Raw genomic sequence first — 18,078 nt, forward strand, 5'->3', positions numbered from 1 at the left:
ATAATGTATATATATATATATATATATATATATATATATATATATATATAGCCAGCTAATAAATGCAGAAGGAACAACTGGGAAATCACCATACTGCAACCCCAGACTCAGAAACAGACTCAGGCAAGGATCATTAATAAATGCTAAAATAATGGAGTGAAAGGTGTACAGGAAACAGAATATTGATACAATTCAAAGTCCACTCCCAGATACCTATTATTATTATGGGAAATGATACATTTACAATGAAGAGAGCTGGAAACCAAATGTGTTAAATTTCAACATTAACAGTAACTGTCTAATGATGTGATGTCACATGAAGTACACAACATCAACTTCATAGTATTCTTAGCAAAAATGTTCAACCTAAATCGAACCTCAGGGCAACGATCATATAAATCAGAATGTGGCCTAGATTCTTAAAAACACCAATGTAATAAAGGATTTTAAAATGCCATAACCAATTTCAACATAAACCTTGAGTAAATCTTGGATTAAAAGGTACACAAATACACACACCCCTAACATTTGTATTTTTTAAATAAGGAGATTTAAAATTAAACTATTTGCACAATAGTTTAATTAAATTTTTGGACAGGATAATGATATTAAATGAACATCACTGATTTTAGGACATACACATGGAAGCACTTAGGGATCAATTATCATGATATCTGCAACTTTCCAGTGAGTCAGGAAAAAACCCACAAATAATAAGGTTGCATTGTCCTATTTTTTTCAGCTTCTTTGTAGGTTTGAAATATTTCAAAATAAATAATAAGTTAGGGGGCTGGGGTTGTGGTTCAGCAGTAGAGCACGCACTTAGCACGTGCAAGGCCCTCAGCACCACATAAAAATAAATAAATAAAATAAAGGTATCGTGTCCAACTATAACTAAAAAATAAGTATTAAAATAATACTAATAGGAGCTGGGGTTATAGCGGTAGAGTACTTGCCTCGCACTTGTGAGGCATAAATGACCTCTGAAAATATTCTCCCTCCCTCCCTCCTTTCCTTTTTCCTGAATATTTTCAGATCCTCGGCACCACATAAAAAAATAAATAAATAATATAAATAAAGTACAGATATTTAAATAATAATAATAATAATAATAATAAGAAGAAGAAGAAGAAGAAGTAGTAGTAGTAGTAGTAGTAGTAGTAGTAGTAGTAGGGGAGGGGGAATTATTTTCCCTTTAAAAAGAACTACATAGGGCTGAGGTTGTGGCTCAGTGGTAGAGTGCTCGCCTAACACATGTGAGGCACTGGGTTCGATCCTCAGCACCATATTAAAATGAAATAAAGATATTGTGTGTCCACCTACAACTAAAAAATAAATATTAAAAAAAGAACTACATACTACATGGGAGTCTTTCAGCAAAAAGAAAAAGACTGCTGGTTTACTGAAAAATCACCAGTTGGAAAAAAATGTTAATATTCTGAAGATTTCTTCAAGAATAAGTTTATAAGCTCATTAAACTACCATTCAAGACAAAATTCTTAGACTCACTTCCCTAAAGGCTCTGGTAGTGCTTTAATGAAGCAGGAAAATTGACATAAACAGATTTGCCATTGCCCTTGCACCAAAAAACTAACTACATTTTTTTAAAATAACTTTTTTTAGTTGTAGATGAATAATACCTTAATTTTATTTATTTTTATGTGGTGCTGAGGATCAAACCCAGTGCCTCACACATATAAGGCAAGCACTCTACCGTTGAACTACAACGGCAGCCCCCAACTACATTTTGATCTGTAATTAGTAGTTCAAATATCAACAGCATTTCTTGATCTGAGCTCCTTCCCCAAAGCAGACTGCTTATGAATTTCCAACAAGGAGGTTTTGTATGTCACCAGAAAAATTCAATCAGTATTGCATTTTCCAAGAACAAATAGGTTCAGATAGTATTATTTATCTTATGGTGAAAATTAGGATAATTGTTAGGAATGTGGCCCAGTGGAAGAGTGCTTGCCTAGTATGCACAAGGCCCTGGGTTCAATCTCTAGCCACCTGCTCCTCCCACCCACCCCCAATTAAATTAGGACAATTATGGAAAGCATACTAAAAAGAAAGCAAGGAAGGAAAGGAGGGAGGGAGGGAGAATATTTTCAGAGGTCATTTATGTTTATAAAAAGTCCTAACTTGGGGCTGGGGTTGTGGCTCAGAGGTAGAGCACTCGCCTAGCATGCGTAAGGCACTGGGTTCGATCCTCAGCACCACATAAATATAAAATAAAGATATTGTGTCCACCTATAACTAAAAAATATTTTTTAAAAAAGTCCTAACTAGTTCAAAATATTCCCTATTTTGCAAAAGCACAGTACTACCTCTTTTCTCTTCTGCAATGTTCTCTTCTATCCACCAGCCCTCATTTATAAGCCTATTTTGTGCCAGGAGCTTAGCTTTTCTTTTTTCCTTTCTTCCTTCTTTGGTTTTTCTCCCTCCTTCCCTTCCTTTTTTTTTTCTTTCTCTCCTCCCCTCCTTCTTTCTTTATTTTAGTACCAGGGAATGAACCAGGGGCATTAACCACTGAGCCACATCCTCACCCCCTTTTTTTTTTAAATTTTGAGACAGGACCTTGTTAAGATGCTAAGGCTGGCTTTGAACCTGTGATCCTCCTGCCTCAGCCTCCTGAGCTGCTGAGATTACATGCATGCAATATCTCACCCAGCTGTATCAGGAACTGTTCTTTAAATTTGACATGGGTTATTCTGATCTTACTTCTGTAACTCTATGAAAATTATACTATGGTTAGTCTCATGTCAAAGGGAAAGAAAAAGGCTTAAAGAAAATGAACAACTTTCTACACCATTATATACAACTATAATACACCAATAAAAAATGTGGGGGACAAAGAAGAAAAAACAGAAATTGAATAACTTTCTAGACATTATACTTACTAAGTGGTGGAAATGGGATTTTAAACCAGGCAATCCAGAGCATTATTCTTACAAACATCCATCCATCCATTCATTAAAAAAATACCTTTTATGTCCCTACTGCATGCCTGATGCTAAGAATACAGAGGTCAATGGGCAAAGGTCCTATACATGAAGGAGGGAGAAGTGATAAATATAAACAAGGTATGCACTACAATTTTAGTAGAGAGAAATACTCTGAATAAAAAGGGAGGGGGCAGACACTAGGGAATAATAGGGAGAAAAAGGAATAGGAAGAAGACTTAGATAGGCGGTTAGAAACTGTTTCAGCAAACACTTAGAGGTCTCTCAGGGGCAGATATTTCAATCAAATTAACACTAACAGCAAGAGTAAAAGTCCTGAGATGGAGAGCAGCACAGGGTATTTAAGGTAAAGCAAGAAACCTGTGTGAGCGGAGTAGTAGAGAGAGGAAAGGGAAGGAAACACAGTTGAAAGTTAGGTAGCAACTGAGTTATGGAAGATAGTCTAGGTCCAGGTGAGAATGATGGACTTTATTCTAAGGTAATCACTGGGTTAACTAGTTTATGCTTTACAAACATACCACTATCTATAGGGTGTGGGAGGAACTATGGAAGGAGAACAATGCTGAAGGGAAGTTGCCTCATCTGTGGTGAAAACAGCAAAGGTGGTGAAAAGAGAAGGGAGCTGGGCTATGTTCTGTAGGCACAGGAAAGGGGAACCTCTGGGGATTTGATCATGGGGTACGAGAAAAAAGGAGAAACTAAGGATGACTTGAATTTCTGGCCTGAGCTAGTTGTTCTGGTTTAGACAGTTCAGATGTGAGGCGCCTGCTGGCCATCTGGATGTCAGATCTTGGTTGTGTGCCTGCATCTAGAGCTCAGCACAGAGGGTTGCAACAGAATGATTCCTGGGATGGGACCTGGCTTCCCAGTTAGTAGTTGTGTGACTCTGGGAAAGCATGTAAAATGGGACTAATACCACCCATCTTGGAAGAGGGGTGTTTTGAGAATTCAAACCATACATGTGTTAACCACAACACATGCTCAATACACAGAAGTTATTATTTCTATCATCATCAGTGTAAAAATAGAAGGTAAAGCCACTGGATGCATGGAATTATCTGGCAGAAAGGATAAAGATCTAGAAGGAACCAGCTAGTGAGGTGGAAAGAAAATAAAAAGCCTAGGGAGGAAAGTGTCCCAGGAAGTAAAGAGTAGGCAACTCTGTTGGGGGGGGCGGGGGATTGATTTAGTAAGGTCAGTACTGAGAAAACACCCTGATATTTGTAAGGAGAGATCTTTGGTGGTCCTGATAAGAGTGGCTTCAATGGGGAGGAGGGAACAAATGTCTGGATATGGGAGTTCAAGCTAGAATGGAGATAGGAAAAAAAAGAACAGCCTGGGAGGTGAACCAACTGGGAACAGTCAACCCCGAGGCTTCTCAAGGAGTATCTCTCTGAGAAGGAACAGAGAGTCAGAGTAGCAGTTCACAAGGGACATGAGGCTTTTTTGAGACTAATAAACTGATGGTGTAAGGGAGAAGGGGGTAAACGTACAGTAAGTCCTGAGAAGGTACAGAGTGCAGGGAACTAGGGCTGGGCTAAGAGAAGACCAAGAAAAGTGTGGCCACCAACAGGAGGGATGGACAGGGATGCATGCAAAACTGTAAGTTAAAAGAAGTTTTCTTCTGATTTTCCCCTCTCAGTGCAACTAAAGAATCCTCAGCTGGGAGCAAGGGCACACTCCTTTCATTCTCAGAGGCATCTGTTACGACCTTTCAGAGCACCCTGTATTTTCCCCTCATTGTCACAAAGTGGTAGATTGACTCCTGGTGTGGCTCTCTGCCTGTCTACTCTACGACTCTGTCAACTTCATAAGGCCAGGGCTATGATGTGTTTGCCACTGAAGCATCTATCACCTATCTGTTTTCCAGATCAGAAACAGAGTCACGTGCTGATCTTTTTTTTTTTTAAGAGATAACCACTGTCCATATTTAATTCATTTTTTTTAAGACAGAAGAGAGAGAATTTTTTAATATTTATTTTTCAGTTTTCGGTGGACACAACATCTTTATTTTATTTTTATGTGATGCTGAGGATCGAACCCAGCGCCCCGCGCATGCCAGGCCAGCACGTTACCACTTGAGCCACATCCCCAGCCCCTGAGCCACATCCCCAGCCCACGTGTTGATCTTAACTAGATCAACAGTTCTCAAAAGTGACTATCTTCTAGCACAGGGGTCAGCAAACCATGGCCTGTGGGCTACATACAGCGGGTTGCTTTTGTGAGCAATCCTGCTGAGACACAGCCACCCCTGTTCTTTTACTGATTGTCCATGGCTGCTTTCGTGCTATCAAGGTGGAGGTGAATAGCTGTGAAGGAAACCACATAGCCTGCAAATCTTAAGATAGTATTACCTGTGGCCTTTTACATAAAATTATTGCCAACTCCAATTCCAGGTTAATGATTCTCAAAGGTACCTGCTGGGCATGAGTATCACTTGGAATTTATCAGAGATGCAAATTATCAGGTTTCACCCCAGACCTACTGAATCAGAAACTCTAGGGGTGCACCTAGCAGTCTGTGTTCACAATCCCCAGAGGACTCTTTCGCATTTTACCATTTAAAAACCACTCTTCTGGGGTCTGTGTGAAGAGACAACTGGCCAAGTGAAAAAGATCAAGTACTTATTCTAGGTAAATTTACATTCTCATGAAAGAATCAAACAAAATGCAAAACTGTAAGTTAATTACAGGTTATCATTATTAAAACTAGGGCAGGCTGGTAATCCCAGAAACACAAGAGGCTGAGGCAGGAGGATTCCAAGTTGAGGAATCCTGAGGCCAGTCTCAGCAATTTAGTGAGGCCCTCAGCAACTTAGCAAGTCCCTGTCTCAAAATAAAAAAAGGCTAGGGGTGTAGTTCAGTGGTTAAGTGCCCTGGGCTCAATCCCTTATATGTATGTATAGTGAGAGTTGACCTGGGGTACGCATGGGCAAGAAGAGTAGTATATGAGATCAGATTTGGAAGAAGAGTTAAGCATGATGGGAAAGAATGGCAATGAGGAGGAAGCATAAGAGCCTTGAGGTGGGAAGAAACTCTGTACGTCCAAGAAACAAAAGGCCAGGGTGTCTGCAAGCGAGAGTGTCAAGACATGCAATCAGAACTAGGCAAGCAGCCAAAATACGGAAAGTGCTGTGAGCAACGAAAGATTTAGATTTCTAAGCGCAATGGAAGCCCTTGAGGCCACTGACCGGAGTTTTTAAAAGCTGATTCTGGCCAGATATGGGGGTATGTGACTGTAATCCCAGCAACCTGGGAGGCTGAGGCAGGATGATCGCAAGTTAAAGGCCGGCCTCAGCAATTTAGCAAGATCCTGCCTCAAAACAAAAAATAAAAAGGGCTGGGAAAGTAAATCAGTGGTAGAGCACCTCTGGTTTCAATCCCTAGTATTGCAAAAAATAAAATATAAAATAAAATTCTGGTTTTATGTGGATAATGGATTTGCAGGGGTTAAGAACAGAAGCAAAGAATCAAGTTAGGCTACTAGGTAAGAGATGATAGTGGCATACTTAGGGCATTCTCAGAGAAGGTGATATTTAGAGTAAAATCAATGTCACTATTCTGAGTTTTCTGATTTGACATCAGAAACTTGGCTCTATATGGCAGATTGTATTCAGCAAGCCATAACTGGGAGAGATCTACACCAAGGTGACACCCTGGTTCTTTTCAACACCTAAATTTGTTCCTCATCACCAGCAGTACTATGTAGCCAATCTCACATCTATCCTTCTCCAATGGTCCCACAACACTTTTTCCTAGACCTGAACTGCTTCTGTTTTCTCCCAACATCCCTGTTCCCTCTTGGTCTTGTTTTGAAAAGCGCTTTCTCATTTGGTTCACATAGGAACTTCCCAATTGATGTACCTGGCTCTGAATTTGCCTTCCTGAAACCCATGTTCTATACTTTGGCCATAGGGAACATTATAAAAGGCAAATCTAAGAAAGCAATCTCCCTGCTTAAAATATTTGGCAGCTTTCTCATCACACTTCAGATAATGTCCAATTCCTTAGCATGCCACAATCTTGTCCTTGTTCCAACCATTAAACCCTCCCCCCATATCTCTTACCCTCCTATACACATATGATGTTCTGACCACTTCAGGTTATTCAGAGTTCCCGGGACCTGACCTGCTTCTTTCCATCCCTTGCCACTCTTCACTTGCATAAATTCGCAGTTGTACTTTGGGATTTTGCTCATGGCTCAAGGTCCCCTGCCTTGCATCAAAAAGAGAAAACCTTCCTCCCACCCTCCCCTCTGGATGTGACTCTCACCCTGTGTCCACATTGTCATCACATGTACCACAGTGCATTATCACATACACCTCTTAGGATGGTAGGATTCTGCAAACTTTTCCATCAATTTCTCCCATAGCAGAGAAATACAAAATACCTAAAAGGAAAGGTTATGAGGCCAGATACAAATCAAGTCAAGCCTAACACTCTCTAAAGCTCATCATTTCACGTTAGAACTCATGTGGATATTGTATTCTACCACATAGTACATGACTGTTGTTTTCCAGTATAAAAAGTCAAGTCAGTCCACTAACGAGAAATATTCTGCATTGTCTGGCTTTCTCTCTAGCACACATTAAAAATCTGGGTGGATAAAACATAGGTTAAAGGGGAAAAAGTAAAATCCATACAGTTACTCAAAGCTTTTTAGAAATCTAGGATCAGTCATTTAAAGGGAAGCATAACTATTTCATTTTTTAAAAAACTTCAAATAAGAACCATATCATGAAAAAAATTGAAACCTGCTCAAGGTGAACTCAAAGAAATCAAAGTAATATTCATTTCATATGAGAAAATACTTAAGAGAAATATAACAAAAAGTAGGGGCTTAAAGATTCCTTATAAGACAGAATATTGTTAAATAGAATTGGAGCAAATATAAATGCTTCAAAAAAAACCTCAAGTTCATGTAGAATATGAAACAAGATTAGATATACAACTATGTTTGAATGAAAAAGCAATAAATAAAAGATAAGTTTAATGAGCATTACACCTTTTTTCATTTCTCCCTCTTCCCACACAGAGAAACCACACTCTTGATCAAGAATTTCAACTTTTATTAAACGAGGATTTTATTTTTTAACATTACAAACTAACTCTCCCTTTCTGAAAAGGCAGGTCTTACACTCAAAGACAATCTTCAAGCATAGTTTTAAGAAATTGAGGGGAAAATCCACAGTCATTAATAAGAAGATTCAAAGCTTCTTTTTACAGTAATAACGGGAAGAAAACCATTACATTTCACAACCTAAAGTGGTCCAAACCAAGTATACCTAGAGAAGAATTAAAAATATAGCAAAGATGACATGAACTAGACAATTACAAAAACTCCTTATAACAAATTGACAATACAGAATGAATGCTTGCTTTGCATTGTGCCTAAGAAGGCATCTCATTAAGGTATGCCAGGGCACAGGCAGCTTCCCCACTGCCCAGTCTTCTGTACACCTCATCAAGGCAAGTCTACAAAGGACCAGGAAGGCACCGGGCATAGTAGCTGGCTGTCTGGGGGAAGTCAATGTTATCTTCCTGGGATCTGACAGCATTTAATACAGACAGGTGTTACAAAGTCAGTGTTTGTCTGTTTTAGTATCAACCTAAAGCACAAAAGGTCACTTCAAGTCACTTCAATGTTATAATTCCTATTCATGGCATTACCAGCAAAAAGAGAAAGAAATTCACAGTGCTAGAAAGAATTAGAAGAGTAAAGAAAATGCCCTGTGTTTAGACTTATTAGATAACAGAATGTCTAATGCCCCAAGGAGTGCCATTTTGAATTGTGAAAGTACACCAATTAATTAGGTCTCTTCAACAATGCCCCATAATGTAAGGTCATTACATAATTTCATTAGTATAAGCACATTTTTTCCCGTTTTGCTATTATAATAGCCAGGAATACTTTAATAACAAAATAATCTTTTAATGATGACTATTTCTCTTTGGTCTTATAGCATTACTTATTTAGTGAGAGATTCAATGAAACACTTTTATTCATACAGTTATTTTCTAAAATAAGCATGAAACGCATGAAGGGGACATATATAGTAGTCAATATATAGTGGTTCATTTCTTCTTGCTCATCTATTTTGATGTTGTTGTTGTTGTTGTTTTGGTTTTTTGGGGGGCTGGGTACTGGGGATTGAACCCAGGGGTACTCTGTCACTGAGGTACATCTCCAGCCCTTTACTGTTTCATTTTGAGTCAGGGTCTTACTAAATGGCTAAGGCTGATCATAAACTTGTGATCCTCCTGCCTCGGCTTCTCAAGTGATTGGGATTTTCAGGTGTGGCCACCATGCCTAGCCTGGTCATCTATGAAATTAAGGTTTTAGATGTCCAAACATTTCAGCAATATGAGGGCACCTAGATCAGCAGATGAAGCACAGACACAACCCTAATTCTTTGGAATATCATTGTGGGCAGAGTTCTTACCACAACCCACATTTGCAAATGAAATTATTATGGAACTTTCATTCTAGTGTCGCCTGATCACCAGTGGAAAGTAACTCATACCTACTATTTGATGGGAAAAGAAGGCACCTATCCATAACAAGACTAAAAGACTATCCCCCAAAATGAGAATATGTATGCTTAGCCTATGCTGCCTTAAGAAAATAAGAGCCTGTTTTTTTTGCCAGAATTGAAAGCTAATCACTATTTTTAGAATTAAAAAATTAATTTTTGATAAGAATGGAATAGTCAGAATAATTATGTCTAAAAAGGAATAAAGAAGGACAATTTGGGTTTATAAACAATTCACTGAAGTGACTGACTTAAAGGAACCTCCCGAATACACTTAAACCAAACAGCACAGGAGATTGCCATCATGATGAAGTCAATGCATTGCAAGTTCCACTCACCCACCTCTAATCTGCCACAGAAACTTAGACTAGAACTGTTCTAGCTATGAAAGCAAAAATAATCCCCAAAGGTTCTTCTTTTAAAGGAAAAAAAAAGTTAATTAGAAGCAAGTTTCTATGCATTAAGAAATCATTTTCTTAGAAACAAAGAAAAAAATACTATGATTAAAAATAATGTGTTCTAATAAAGCACAGTGCCCACACAAAACGGGAAAAAAAAAAAAAAAAAAACCACCACATAATCACAATCTTGAAGGCTTCATTGAGCTAATTGCTATCTTGGCTGCAGTTTTTCACACTATTTGGAAGACAAGCATTTGACAGATGATTTAGTGTGATTTGGGAATCTTCAACACCGTGAAGTCAGGCAATCTCTGGCTCTTCACACTGCCTCAGAAAAGTTTCTGACAAGTTCAAGAGATGAAGATGAATGTAGAAAACTATTCTTTTCTTCCTATTAAAATCCATCTTTTTTTAGTGGATTCTCCAGTGAGGCAAACTGAGACCACAGAGTAAAATGAGGTAATTGATAGAGGAAATGTTCATCAGGCCTTCTCTTTGCTTGCCTGAGTATCCACAAGCATGGCAACTGCTGACCAATGAGCAGTTCATCATTGATCGTCTCTTTATTCAAGACCCAATCAAAGTTAACTTTTATTTATGATTTCATCAACTGAGAAAAGCAACAAAGAGCCATATCCCATAGCCTTCTCCTCACGTCCCACCTCATCCTCTTCCCATAAAAACAATCTCCTTATAAATTTATATATACTGTTCAAAGCACTCAAGTCTTTTGTTGGAATTTCTGTTGGCACAATTTTAGTGATAAGGGGTGTGTGTGTGTGTGTGACAGAGAGAAATGATACATTAAACTTCAAAATGCAAATCGCAGAAATCCATAACAGTGTCAATTTAAAAGATTTCATTCAATAATATGACAAATTTCATACATATTCTGACTCATTAAGAAAAAAACCTACTGAATCAATTCTACGTAAAATACAGAATTTAAAAAAATGGAAGCTCTACGGAAGATGCAAAACTACATATCAGGAGATATGTCTGAAGACATTTATTTTGGGCTTATGAAAATCCCAATTATACTTAAGGACAAGAGCAGACATGGATAAGAAATCCAAAGCTGTATCCACACAGTTGCATGGAATTTTTTTTAAACTAACTTCTAACACTCATTGGGAATAACAGACTTCTAATTCTACACATCAAGTTCTCCTTCTGAGTATTTGCATAAACTAAGGCAGGTTTTTCTGGATATCAGATCAATTCATAGACATAACAAACTTACACCAAAATAAGACAAGTTGGTGTAAGTGTATTAATTATCTAGGCACCAAGGAAGGAGGAAAATCTCCAAAAAATAAAGGTCTCAATGTTCTATCCAAAATTCCAGAAACTGCCCATTGATGATATCAAAGCAAAAGGGAGGTGTTGAAACGTTTCCCAGTGTTTTATGTTTTAACAATATAAAACCAGTTAATATTTGTAGGAACACAATACTAAATTCTTAACGTAAAGAGTAGGAACTCAAGGCCAAGGGATGAAAACACTCGAAGCATGAGCCACATTAACACTGCCCGTTTCCTCCACACCATTTCAGTTTGTCCAGTGTTAACTTATACTGTGGTTTCTCGACCAGCTTTGAGGTTGGGAGCTGAGAACTGTCTCCTCATCCTCGGAGGCGTCACAAACTGGCTACCGTGGCTGGATTTGTCAGTTTGCTTCTGACAAGAACCGGCTGCACTGCCTTCTACCTGACCTCCAGTGCTATGATTACAGTAAGATTGGCGGTGTTGGTGGATGTGGCGCTTCGCCTGGAAAGTCTGCAGATCAGCGGTAGGGTGACCGCTGTGCGAGTTTAATGATTCAGAGGAGGCAGATGCCTGGCAGCGTGTACTTTTCGGTTGGCCATTATTGAGAGAATTGCTTCTCCAACGCAACTGAGGTGGCTGTTGTTGATTATTAATTTGCTGCTTGCTAACCTGGATGTGATCTTGACTTCGTGTGTTCTGGGAGCCCCACGGCAACTGGGGGTCCTTAGAAGCTGCCCTCCCCACTTTTTCTTGGCTCTCTTCTTTATTTCCTTTTCTCCCTTCTTCATCTTTTGGAATTCTAAGCTCAATAACCTCATCTTCTGTTATGATGATATGCGTCCCAGGACTCCAAGAGTTTCTGTGTTTAGGGTTGCTCTTAAAGGGGAAGCGGGGCTTTCGGTTCTCGGGAGGGATGAATCTATGAGGTACATTCTGTCGACGAAGCTGCTTTGTTATCTCCTGCTGCTGCAGGTTCTTAAACCTGATTTGCTCTTGCCTCATCCACCGCAGACGTCCACGTCTGAAAGCTGGATCCCCATTCATCAGCTGGGAAACACGTTCTTCTTTGCCAAGTTCTCCGCTGTCTCCTTTACTGACATCATTCTCAGAAAGTCCACTAATTCCAACAGGCTCCTTTGCTTTGTGGTTTCCTTGGCTTTTCTGTTCCTGAGACCCAATTAGGGGCAAGAATTTCTCCATTTTGAGCATTTTATTTCTTAAGACTTTGATTTCCTCATCTTTCATATTATTTTGTTTTTTGACTTCTTGCAAAATATCTTCCAGCTTATCTATGTGTACCTTGAGGTCATCTACATCTGTCCCACCTTTACCACTGGCCATCACATCTTCAATCTTCTCATCCCCAACACCAACAGTGTCCCAGACATCCCTGGCCACTGCCCTCCAGGAGTCCCGTTCATTGGGGTCTTTTTTCCCATACATGGCACAAAGCTCTTTCATCTTAACAATGGCCAAGGCTTCAATCTCCTGCCGACTGTGCCTAAAATCATTGAGAGCGACCTCATAGCAAATCTCCTTGACAGCCTGAATCTTAAGATCTGAGATCGTGACCCACTTGGAATCTTTACTCAGGCGACGCCTTTGAGGGATCTGATACATTTTAATTGGTTCACGCTTCTTCCCACTGCTGGGGAGGCCACATTTTTTAACAATGGTTTGCAACTTGCTGGGAGGTAGCTTTTCTCTCAGAGAAGTTATCAGTTTCCAGCTCTCTTCACAGGACCTCTTGTCAGAATCGTCCCCGCTATCAGAATCCGCGTCCTTTGGAAAAACAAAATCAAAAAATGGCCCCAAAATAACCAAAATTAAAATGTAAAAAAGGAAAATCAAATTGAAGAAAAAGCAAGCAAAAAAGCCTTAACCAGTTTAAAAACAAAACAAACAAACAAAAAAACTAAAACCAAACCAAAAAAACCATAAATGATGTGGAAGTCTATTAAGACATATTCCTATGTAGGTTACTGTTAGTAAGAAAAAAAAAAGTTTATTTAGAATTCCTAACCCAAAATTTCACTTTCTGGCTTAAGTGATGAAATATGCAATCATATTTCTTAGGAGGTGACATAGGAAGTGAGTCTCCCACTTTAAGGTCATCTGACAATTTAACAACTTAGTGTGAGATAACATCTCCACTGTATCAAGAAAAGGGAGTCAAACCTATGCCCATACATGCTAACAACCCATGCAGCCACATCCCCACATTTGCCTTGGTTATTGCTGTTGTTTCTTCCAGATTCTCCTTCCCCGTGAGTGAGCACAGATGCCATACAAAGATGTGATGAGCAGGCGGATTAACAAAGGTTAGTAAGGCTGTAGGACGCCAGGTTTTGTTTAGCTTTACTAAAAAGAGCAGCCCTAGAAAAGAGTTAGAGGATGAGAAAGTAGAAAAGAAGCAAACAGAGATGTTGTTAAAAGTGCTAAGAATACCTAGTAGACCGTGTGAGGTTCTTATCAACCAAATTTTTTTCTGTCAGGCAAGAGGGTTCTGAACTGAGTCCTTCTAGGAGCAGATACCAGCATATTTTTTTTTTAAAGTTGTAGTTGGACACAATATCTTTACTTTATTTATTTATTTTTATGTGGTGCTAAGCATTGAACCCAGAGCATCACACGTGCTAGGCAAGTGCTCTACCTCTGAGCCACAACCCCAGCCCCAGATACTGGCATATTAATTGGTATATTTGTAACCCAGGGAACAAGGAAGCATTAAAAAAAGGATCCTTATAGTGGATCTTATTTATTTTTTCACACAATTAAATCAATGAAATCTAATCTTCAAAATTTTGTAATTTGCCAGATCAAAAATTACTAGGTAAATAGACTTCTGCTAAATATAATTTAGCAGAAATTAAATTTAATTTAAATTAAATTTAAATTCCCAAAGTAACAGGATATTTATTTTATTTTATTTTTTAGTTGTAGATAGACACAATATCTTTATTTTATTTATTTATTTTTATGTGGTGCTGAGGGTCATGCGTGTGAGGCAAGCGCTCTACCACTGAGCTACAACCCCAGCCCCGTAACAGGGTATTTTAATATATAAAACAGAGATGTTTTCTATCTAAAAAACCCATAGCATTTCTAGCTATTTAAGGAATATCACTTTTAAGTGACAATACTTCCAATGAATATATAAAACACAAACGTAAAATGGATCCCCTATAAAATCTATGTTTAACTCTTGTTTTTTCAGCTGTTTATCTCTACATCATTACCTCTTTTCTGAAAAACTTCATAGAGCTATAAGAAGGCAATGTTGGGGGCTGGGATTGTGGCTCAGTGGTAGAGCGCTTGCCTAGCATACATGAGATGCTGGGTTCGATCCCCAGCACCACATAAAAACAAAATAAAGGTATTGTGTCCATTTATAACTAAAAAATATTAAAAAAAAAAAAAAGAAGGCAATGTTGGATTTACAATTATACATAATAGGATTAGGAAGAATTTCTATTCAGGAAGTAATTTTCTTGGAAAAGAAAATACTTACTAGAATTTCAAGATCGTCTACTAGGGCTGAGGTATTTCTCGGTTATAGAGCACTTGCCTAGCATACATTAAAGCTCTGGGTTTAATCCCCATAACCCACACACAAAAAAAGATAGTCTAGTAAATGGAAATATTCCTGCTTAATAATGTCTTTTTTTTTCTTGGCTGTTATTACTAAAAATGTGTGAGGTAAATGTTTTTTTTTTGTTGTTTTTTAAAGGACTTGAAAGTGATAAATAGTATCTTTGTTTCTAGACCAAAAAGATTTGTATATATAGTCACTTTCTACGGAATGAAAAAAATAATCTTGAACAATAATGTCAATAATTTAGCTTCTGAATCTAAAGATGATGCTGTTGATATACATATTATTTCTATTGACATATGCCAAACCCATTTATAACACCTACCTATTTAAAAACTTAGCAACAAAAAGCAGATAAAGCTAAACTTACAGATTATACACTGTTTTTTTTTTTCTTTTCATTTTTAATGTTAAAAGCAGAATGGGGGCTGGAGGTGTAGCTCAACAGTAGAGTGCTTGCCTAGTGTGCCTAAGGCCCTAGGTTCAATTCCCAGCATGAGAGAGAGAGAGAGAGAGAGAGAGAGAGAGAGAGAGAGAGAGAGAGAGGGGNCTAGGTTCAATTCCCAGCATGAGAGAGAGAGAGAGAGAGAGAGAGAGAGAGAGAGAGAGAGAGAGAGAGGGGCAGGCTAATCTTAAGGGATAATATGACATTAATAAACATTAGAGAAAAAAAATATGACTTGAAAAGTTTTTTTTTTGTTGTTGTTGTTTTTGTGTGAATATGTATAAGTTGGGTTTTATAAAACACAAAACTCCCTGATTCTTCCCACATAATTGACAACCATCATTTATTGTTACTGGCTGTTTTTCTTTTCCTCTTAAAATAACTTAGGGATGAAATGAATATTTTCTAATTTAGGAAATGACAACTATTCTAATCATTGCTTTAATACCAGGCTTATGATATAAAAGTTATACCTTTAAACTATAAAATAAAACATAAAATGAGAGTCTACAAAAATCCAAAAGAACTCAAAGTTATATCAAATGGTCATAATTTTCTCTTTCTAAAACACTGCCAAATGAACTCTGTAGAATATGTACTCTTCACAGTTCAAATGTAATACCTTATCACACACTGACTCTATCACATACTACAAGCTGTAGGCAAAGTTTAGGTGCCAAAAATGTAAGTCCTATCTCATGTCAAAAAGATATCTAGATTCACTAATTACAGGGTTAGAAAAACTACTCAGGTTTGACCACTTCATAAGTCACTAAATAACCTTTCAGTTTTCATTAAATAGCAAATGCAAAGTGGGGTCTCCTGAAGAGACCCTACAAAGAGGTTATTCAAATGACAGAAGAGACCCAAAACAGAAGCATAAAAGGACAAGGTTATCTGATGAAGCACCAACTGTCAGAGGGAATGCTCAGTAACACAGGAATGAGACACATTTGGGGAACCTATCATCACAGAAACTTATGAGCCTGAACTCCACTTTTTATTCACTCATTTATTTACTTTTTTCAGTGCTGGAGATTGAACCCAGGGCCTTACACATGCTAAACAAATGCTCTACCACTGAGCTACATCTCCAGCCCCCTAAATTCGATTTTTTAATGTTGTCATTAGGCAAAAAAATAATTACATAATAAACATTAGATAAAGATTTATTGAATAATAATTTATTTTTTGTCCTTTCAATCTACTTACAGGGCATATTATAACTATTATCATTTGGTTGACTGATTAACAGTCATAAAAATACATTTCCATACAGTAATGTTACTGGTATTATGTATGATATTCTTCAGGCTAAAGTGTTAAGAATCAGCTCCTCTTGAGATCAAGAAACTGAAGTAGAAGTTGGGCATGGTGGTGTACTCAGGAGGCTAAGGTAGGGATGATCTCAAGTGGTTCAAGGACAGCCTTGCAACTTAGTGAGATCCTGTCTCAACTAAAATAAAATAAAAAGGTCTGGGGATGCAGCTCAGTGGAAGAGCACCCATGAGTTCAATCTCTAGTATCTCAAAGAAGAAAAGAAGAAACAAGTAGAATAGACAGCTGGATTTTTGGAGAGGAAAGCACATTCCATGGCAAAAAGCTGCTCCGGAAATACCAGCTTACTTTCAGATACACAGAGCAAATAATAACCAAAACTGGTTTTCTGCGGACTATATACATCCCTTAGAAGCTAAATATGACTTAGAGACATTTGCTTTCTTTTTATTTAATGGTCAGTGTCTTTATTTTGTGGCACAGAATGATTACTAACTCTGGGTTATAGAGAGCACCAGGCATCATTATTCTTTTTTGTGCCTAGTTACCCAAAGTAGAGTCCCAAACCAATAGAATTGGCATCACCCAGGAATTAGTTAGAAGTGCAGAATCACAAATCCTACCCCAGACCTACTCAACACGCAGCTATAATTTAACAAGACTCCCAGGAGGTTGAGAAGCACTGCTCTAATGGACAGAACATTTGAGCAAATCAGAAGACCCAAGTTCAAGCCTCAGATCCATGATTTAGCAGGGTTCAAAAATGCACAAGGGCAAGAAAGTATTTTGGGTTTTGGGGGCGGTTTTTAAATTTTTTTTAACTGAGTTTCCTCAACTATAAACTAGGATTTTATTTATATATACATGTACCAAACAGGTGGTTTCAAGGATCAAATAAAATGATGGATGTTCTTTGTAAATTATCAAGCACTATAAAAACACAAGACCCTACTGCTAATTACAAATACAGCTTAATTACACCTGTCCTCATTTGATCTCTCATAAACCATCAGAGACATGTAATTAAATCATACTATATCATTACGATAAAAGGCTTCTTCATGTGACACAAACCTTTCAAGCCCTAAATCTCTGTTTTTATCAAAGCTAATTTCAAGTGGGCCTCCTAGAGGGAGACTCTTATCTGTTAACACTGATATTATCTTGCCCTAAACATCTGATTTGCCCTTTGGGGGCTTTACTATAATTTCCAAGACAACAAATGAACTAGTTTAAGCTACTACCAAGCCTGAAAACTGAATTCCTTGAAAAGGCTGCTTTTTGCTAGAGTCCTCGGCTTTTTTGGCCCATTAAACAATAGCCCCATTTTCTTCAAAGCACAGAACATGGCTACATAAGGGTGTTAAGCGAAGAAGCCAATGCTCTAGCTTTCTCCCTAATGCTCCTTACCATAAGGAAAGACCCGTGAATCTTAAAAAATGAGAATTTCCTAATCTGCATCCACAGGTTAGTTAACACTTTTTTCTTGCACATCAAATGAATGTCAAGGAGCTTCTTATAACCAGAGCTTTGTTATTCAAACTTGGTTGCCTTTAAAAATGAAAATCTACTAATAGATCAATTTATTCATGAGTT

The 18,078-nt window shown here is 38.0% G+C and overlaps 1 protein-coding gene across 9 annotated transcripts in view; it reads right to left on the minus strand.

Moving 5' to 3' along the window:
* Kif1b (kinesin family member 1B) overlaps positions 1 to 18,078 on the minus strand; it is a 148,428-nt gene that overhangs the window by 55,367 nt on the left and 74,983 nt on the right. The window contains exon 21 of one of the 9 annotated variants that reach the window (XM_015501416.2): positions 8,015 to 12,946. The exons of the other annotated variants lie outside the window; for them this stretch is intronic. Within the exon in view, the coding sequence (XP_015356902.1) occupies positions 11,468 to 12,946 (1,479 nt within the window). The 3' untranslated portion in view covers positions 8,015 to 11,467. Of the gene's footprint in view, positions 1 to 8,014; positions 12,947 to 18,078 lie in introns of those variants that run through there. 9 annotated transcript variants of the gene reach the window in all.

The sequence above is a fragment of the Marmota marmota genome, unplaced genomic scaffold (genome assembly GCF_001458135.2).
Source record: "Marmota marmota marmota unplaced genomic scaffold, marMar, whole genome shotgun sequence".
Lineage (NCBI taxonomy): Eukaryota > Metazoa > Chordata > Mammalia > Rodentia > Sciuridae > Marmota > Marmota marmota.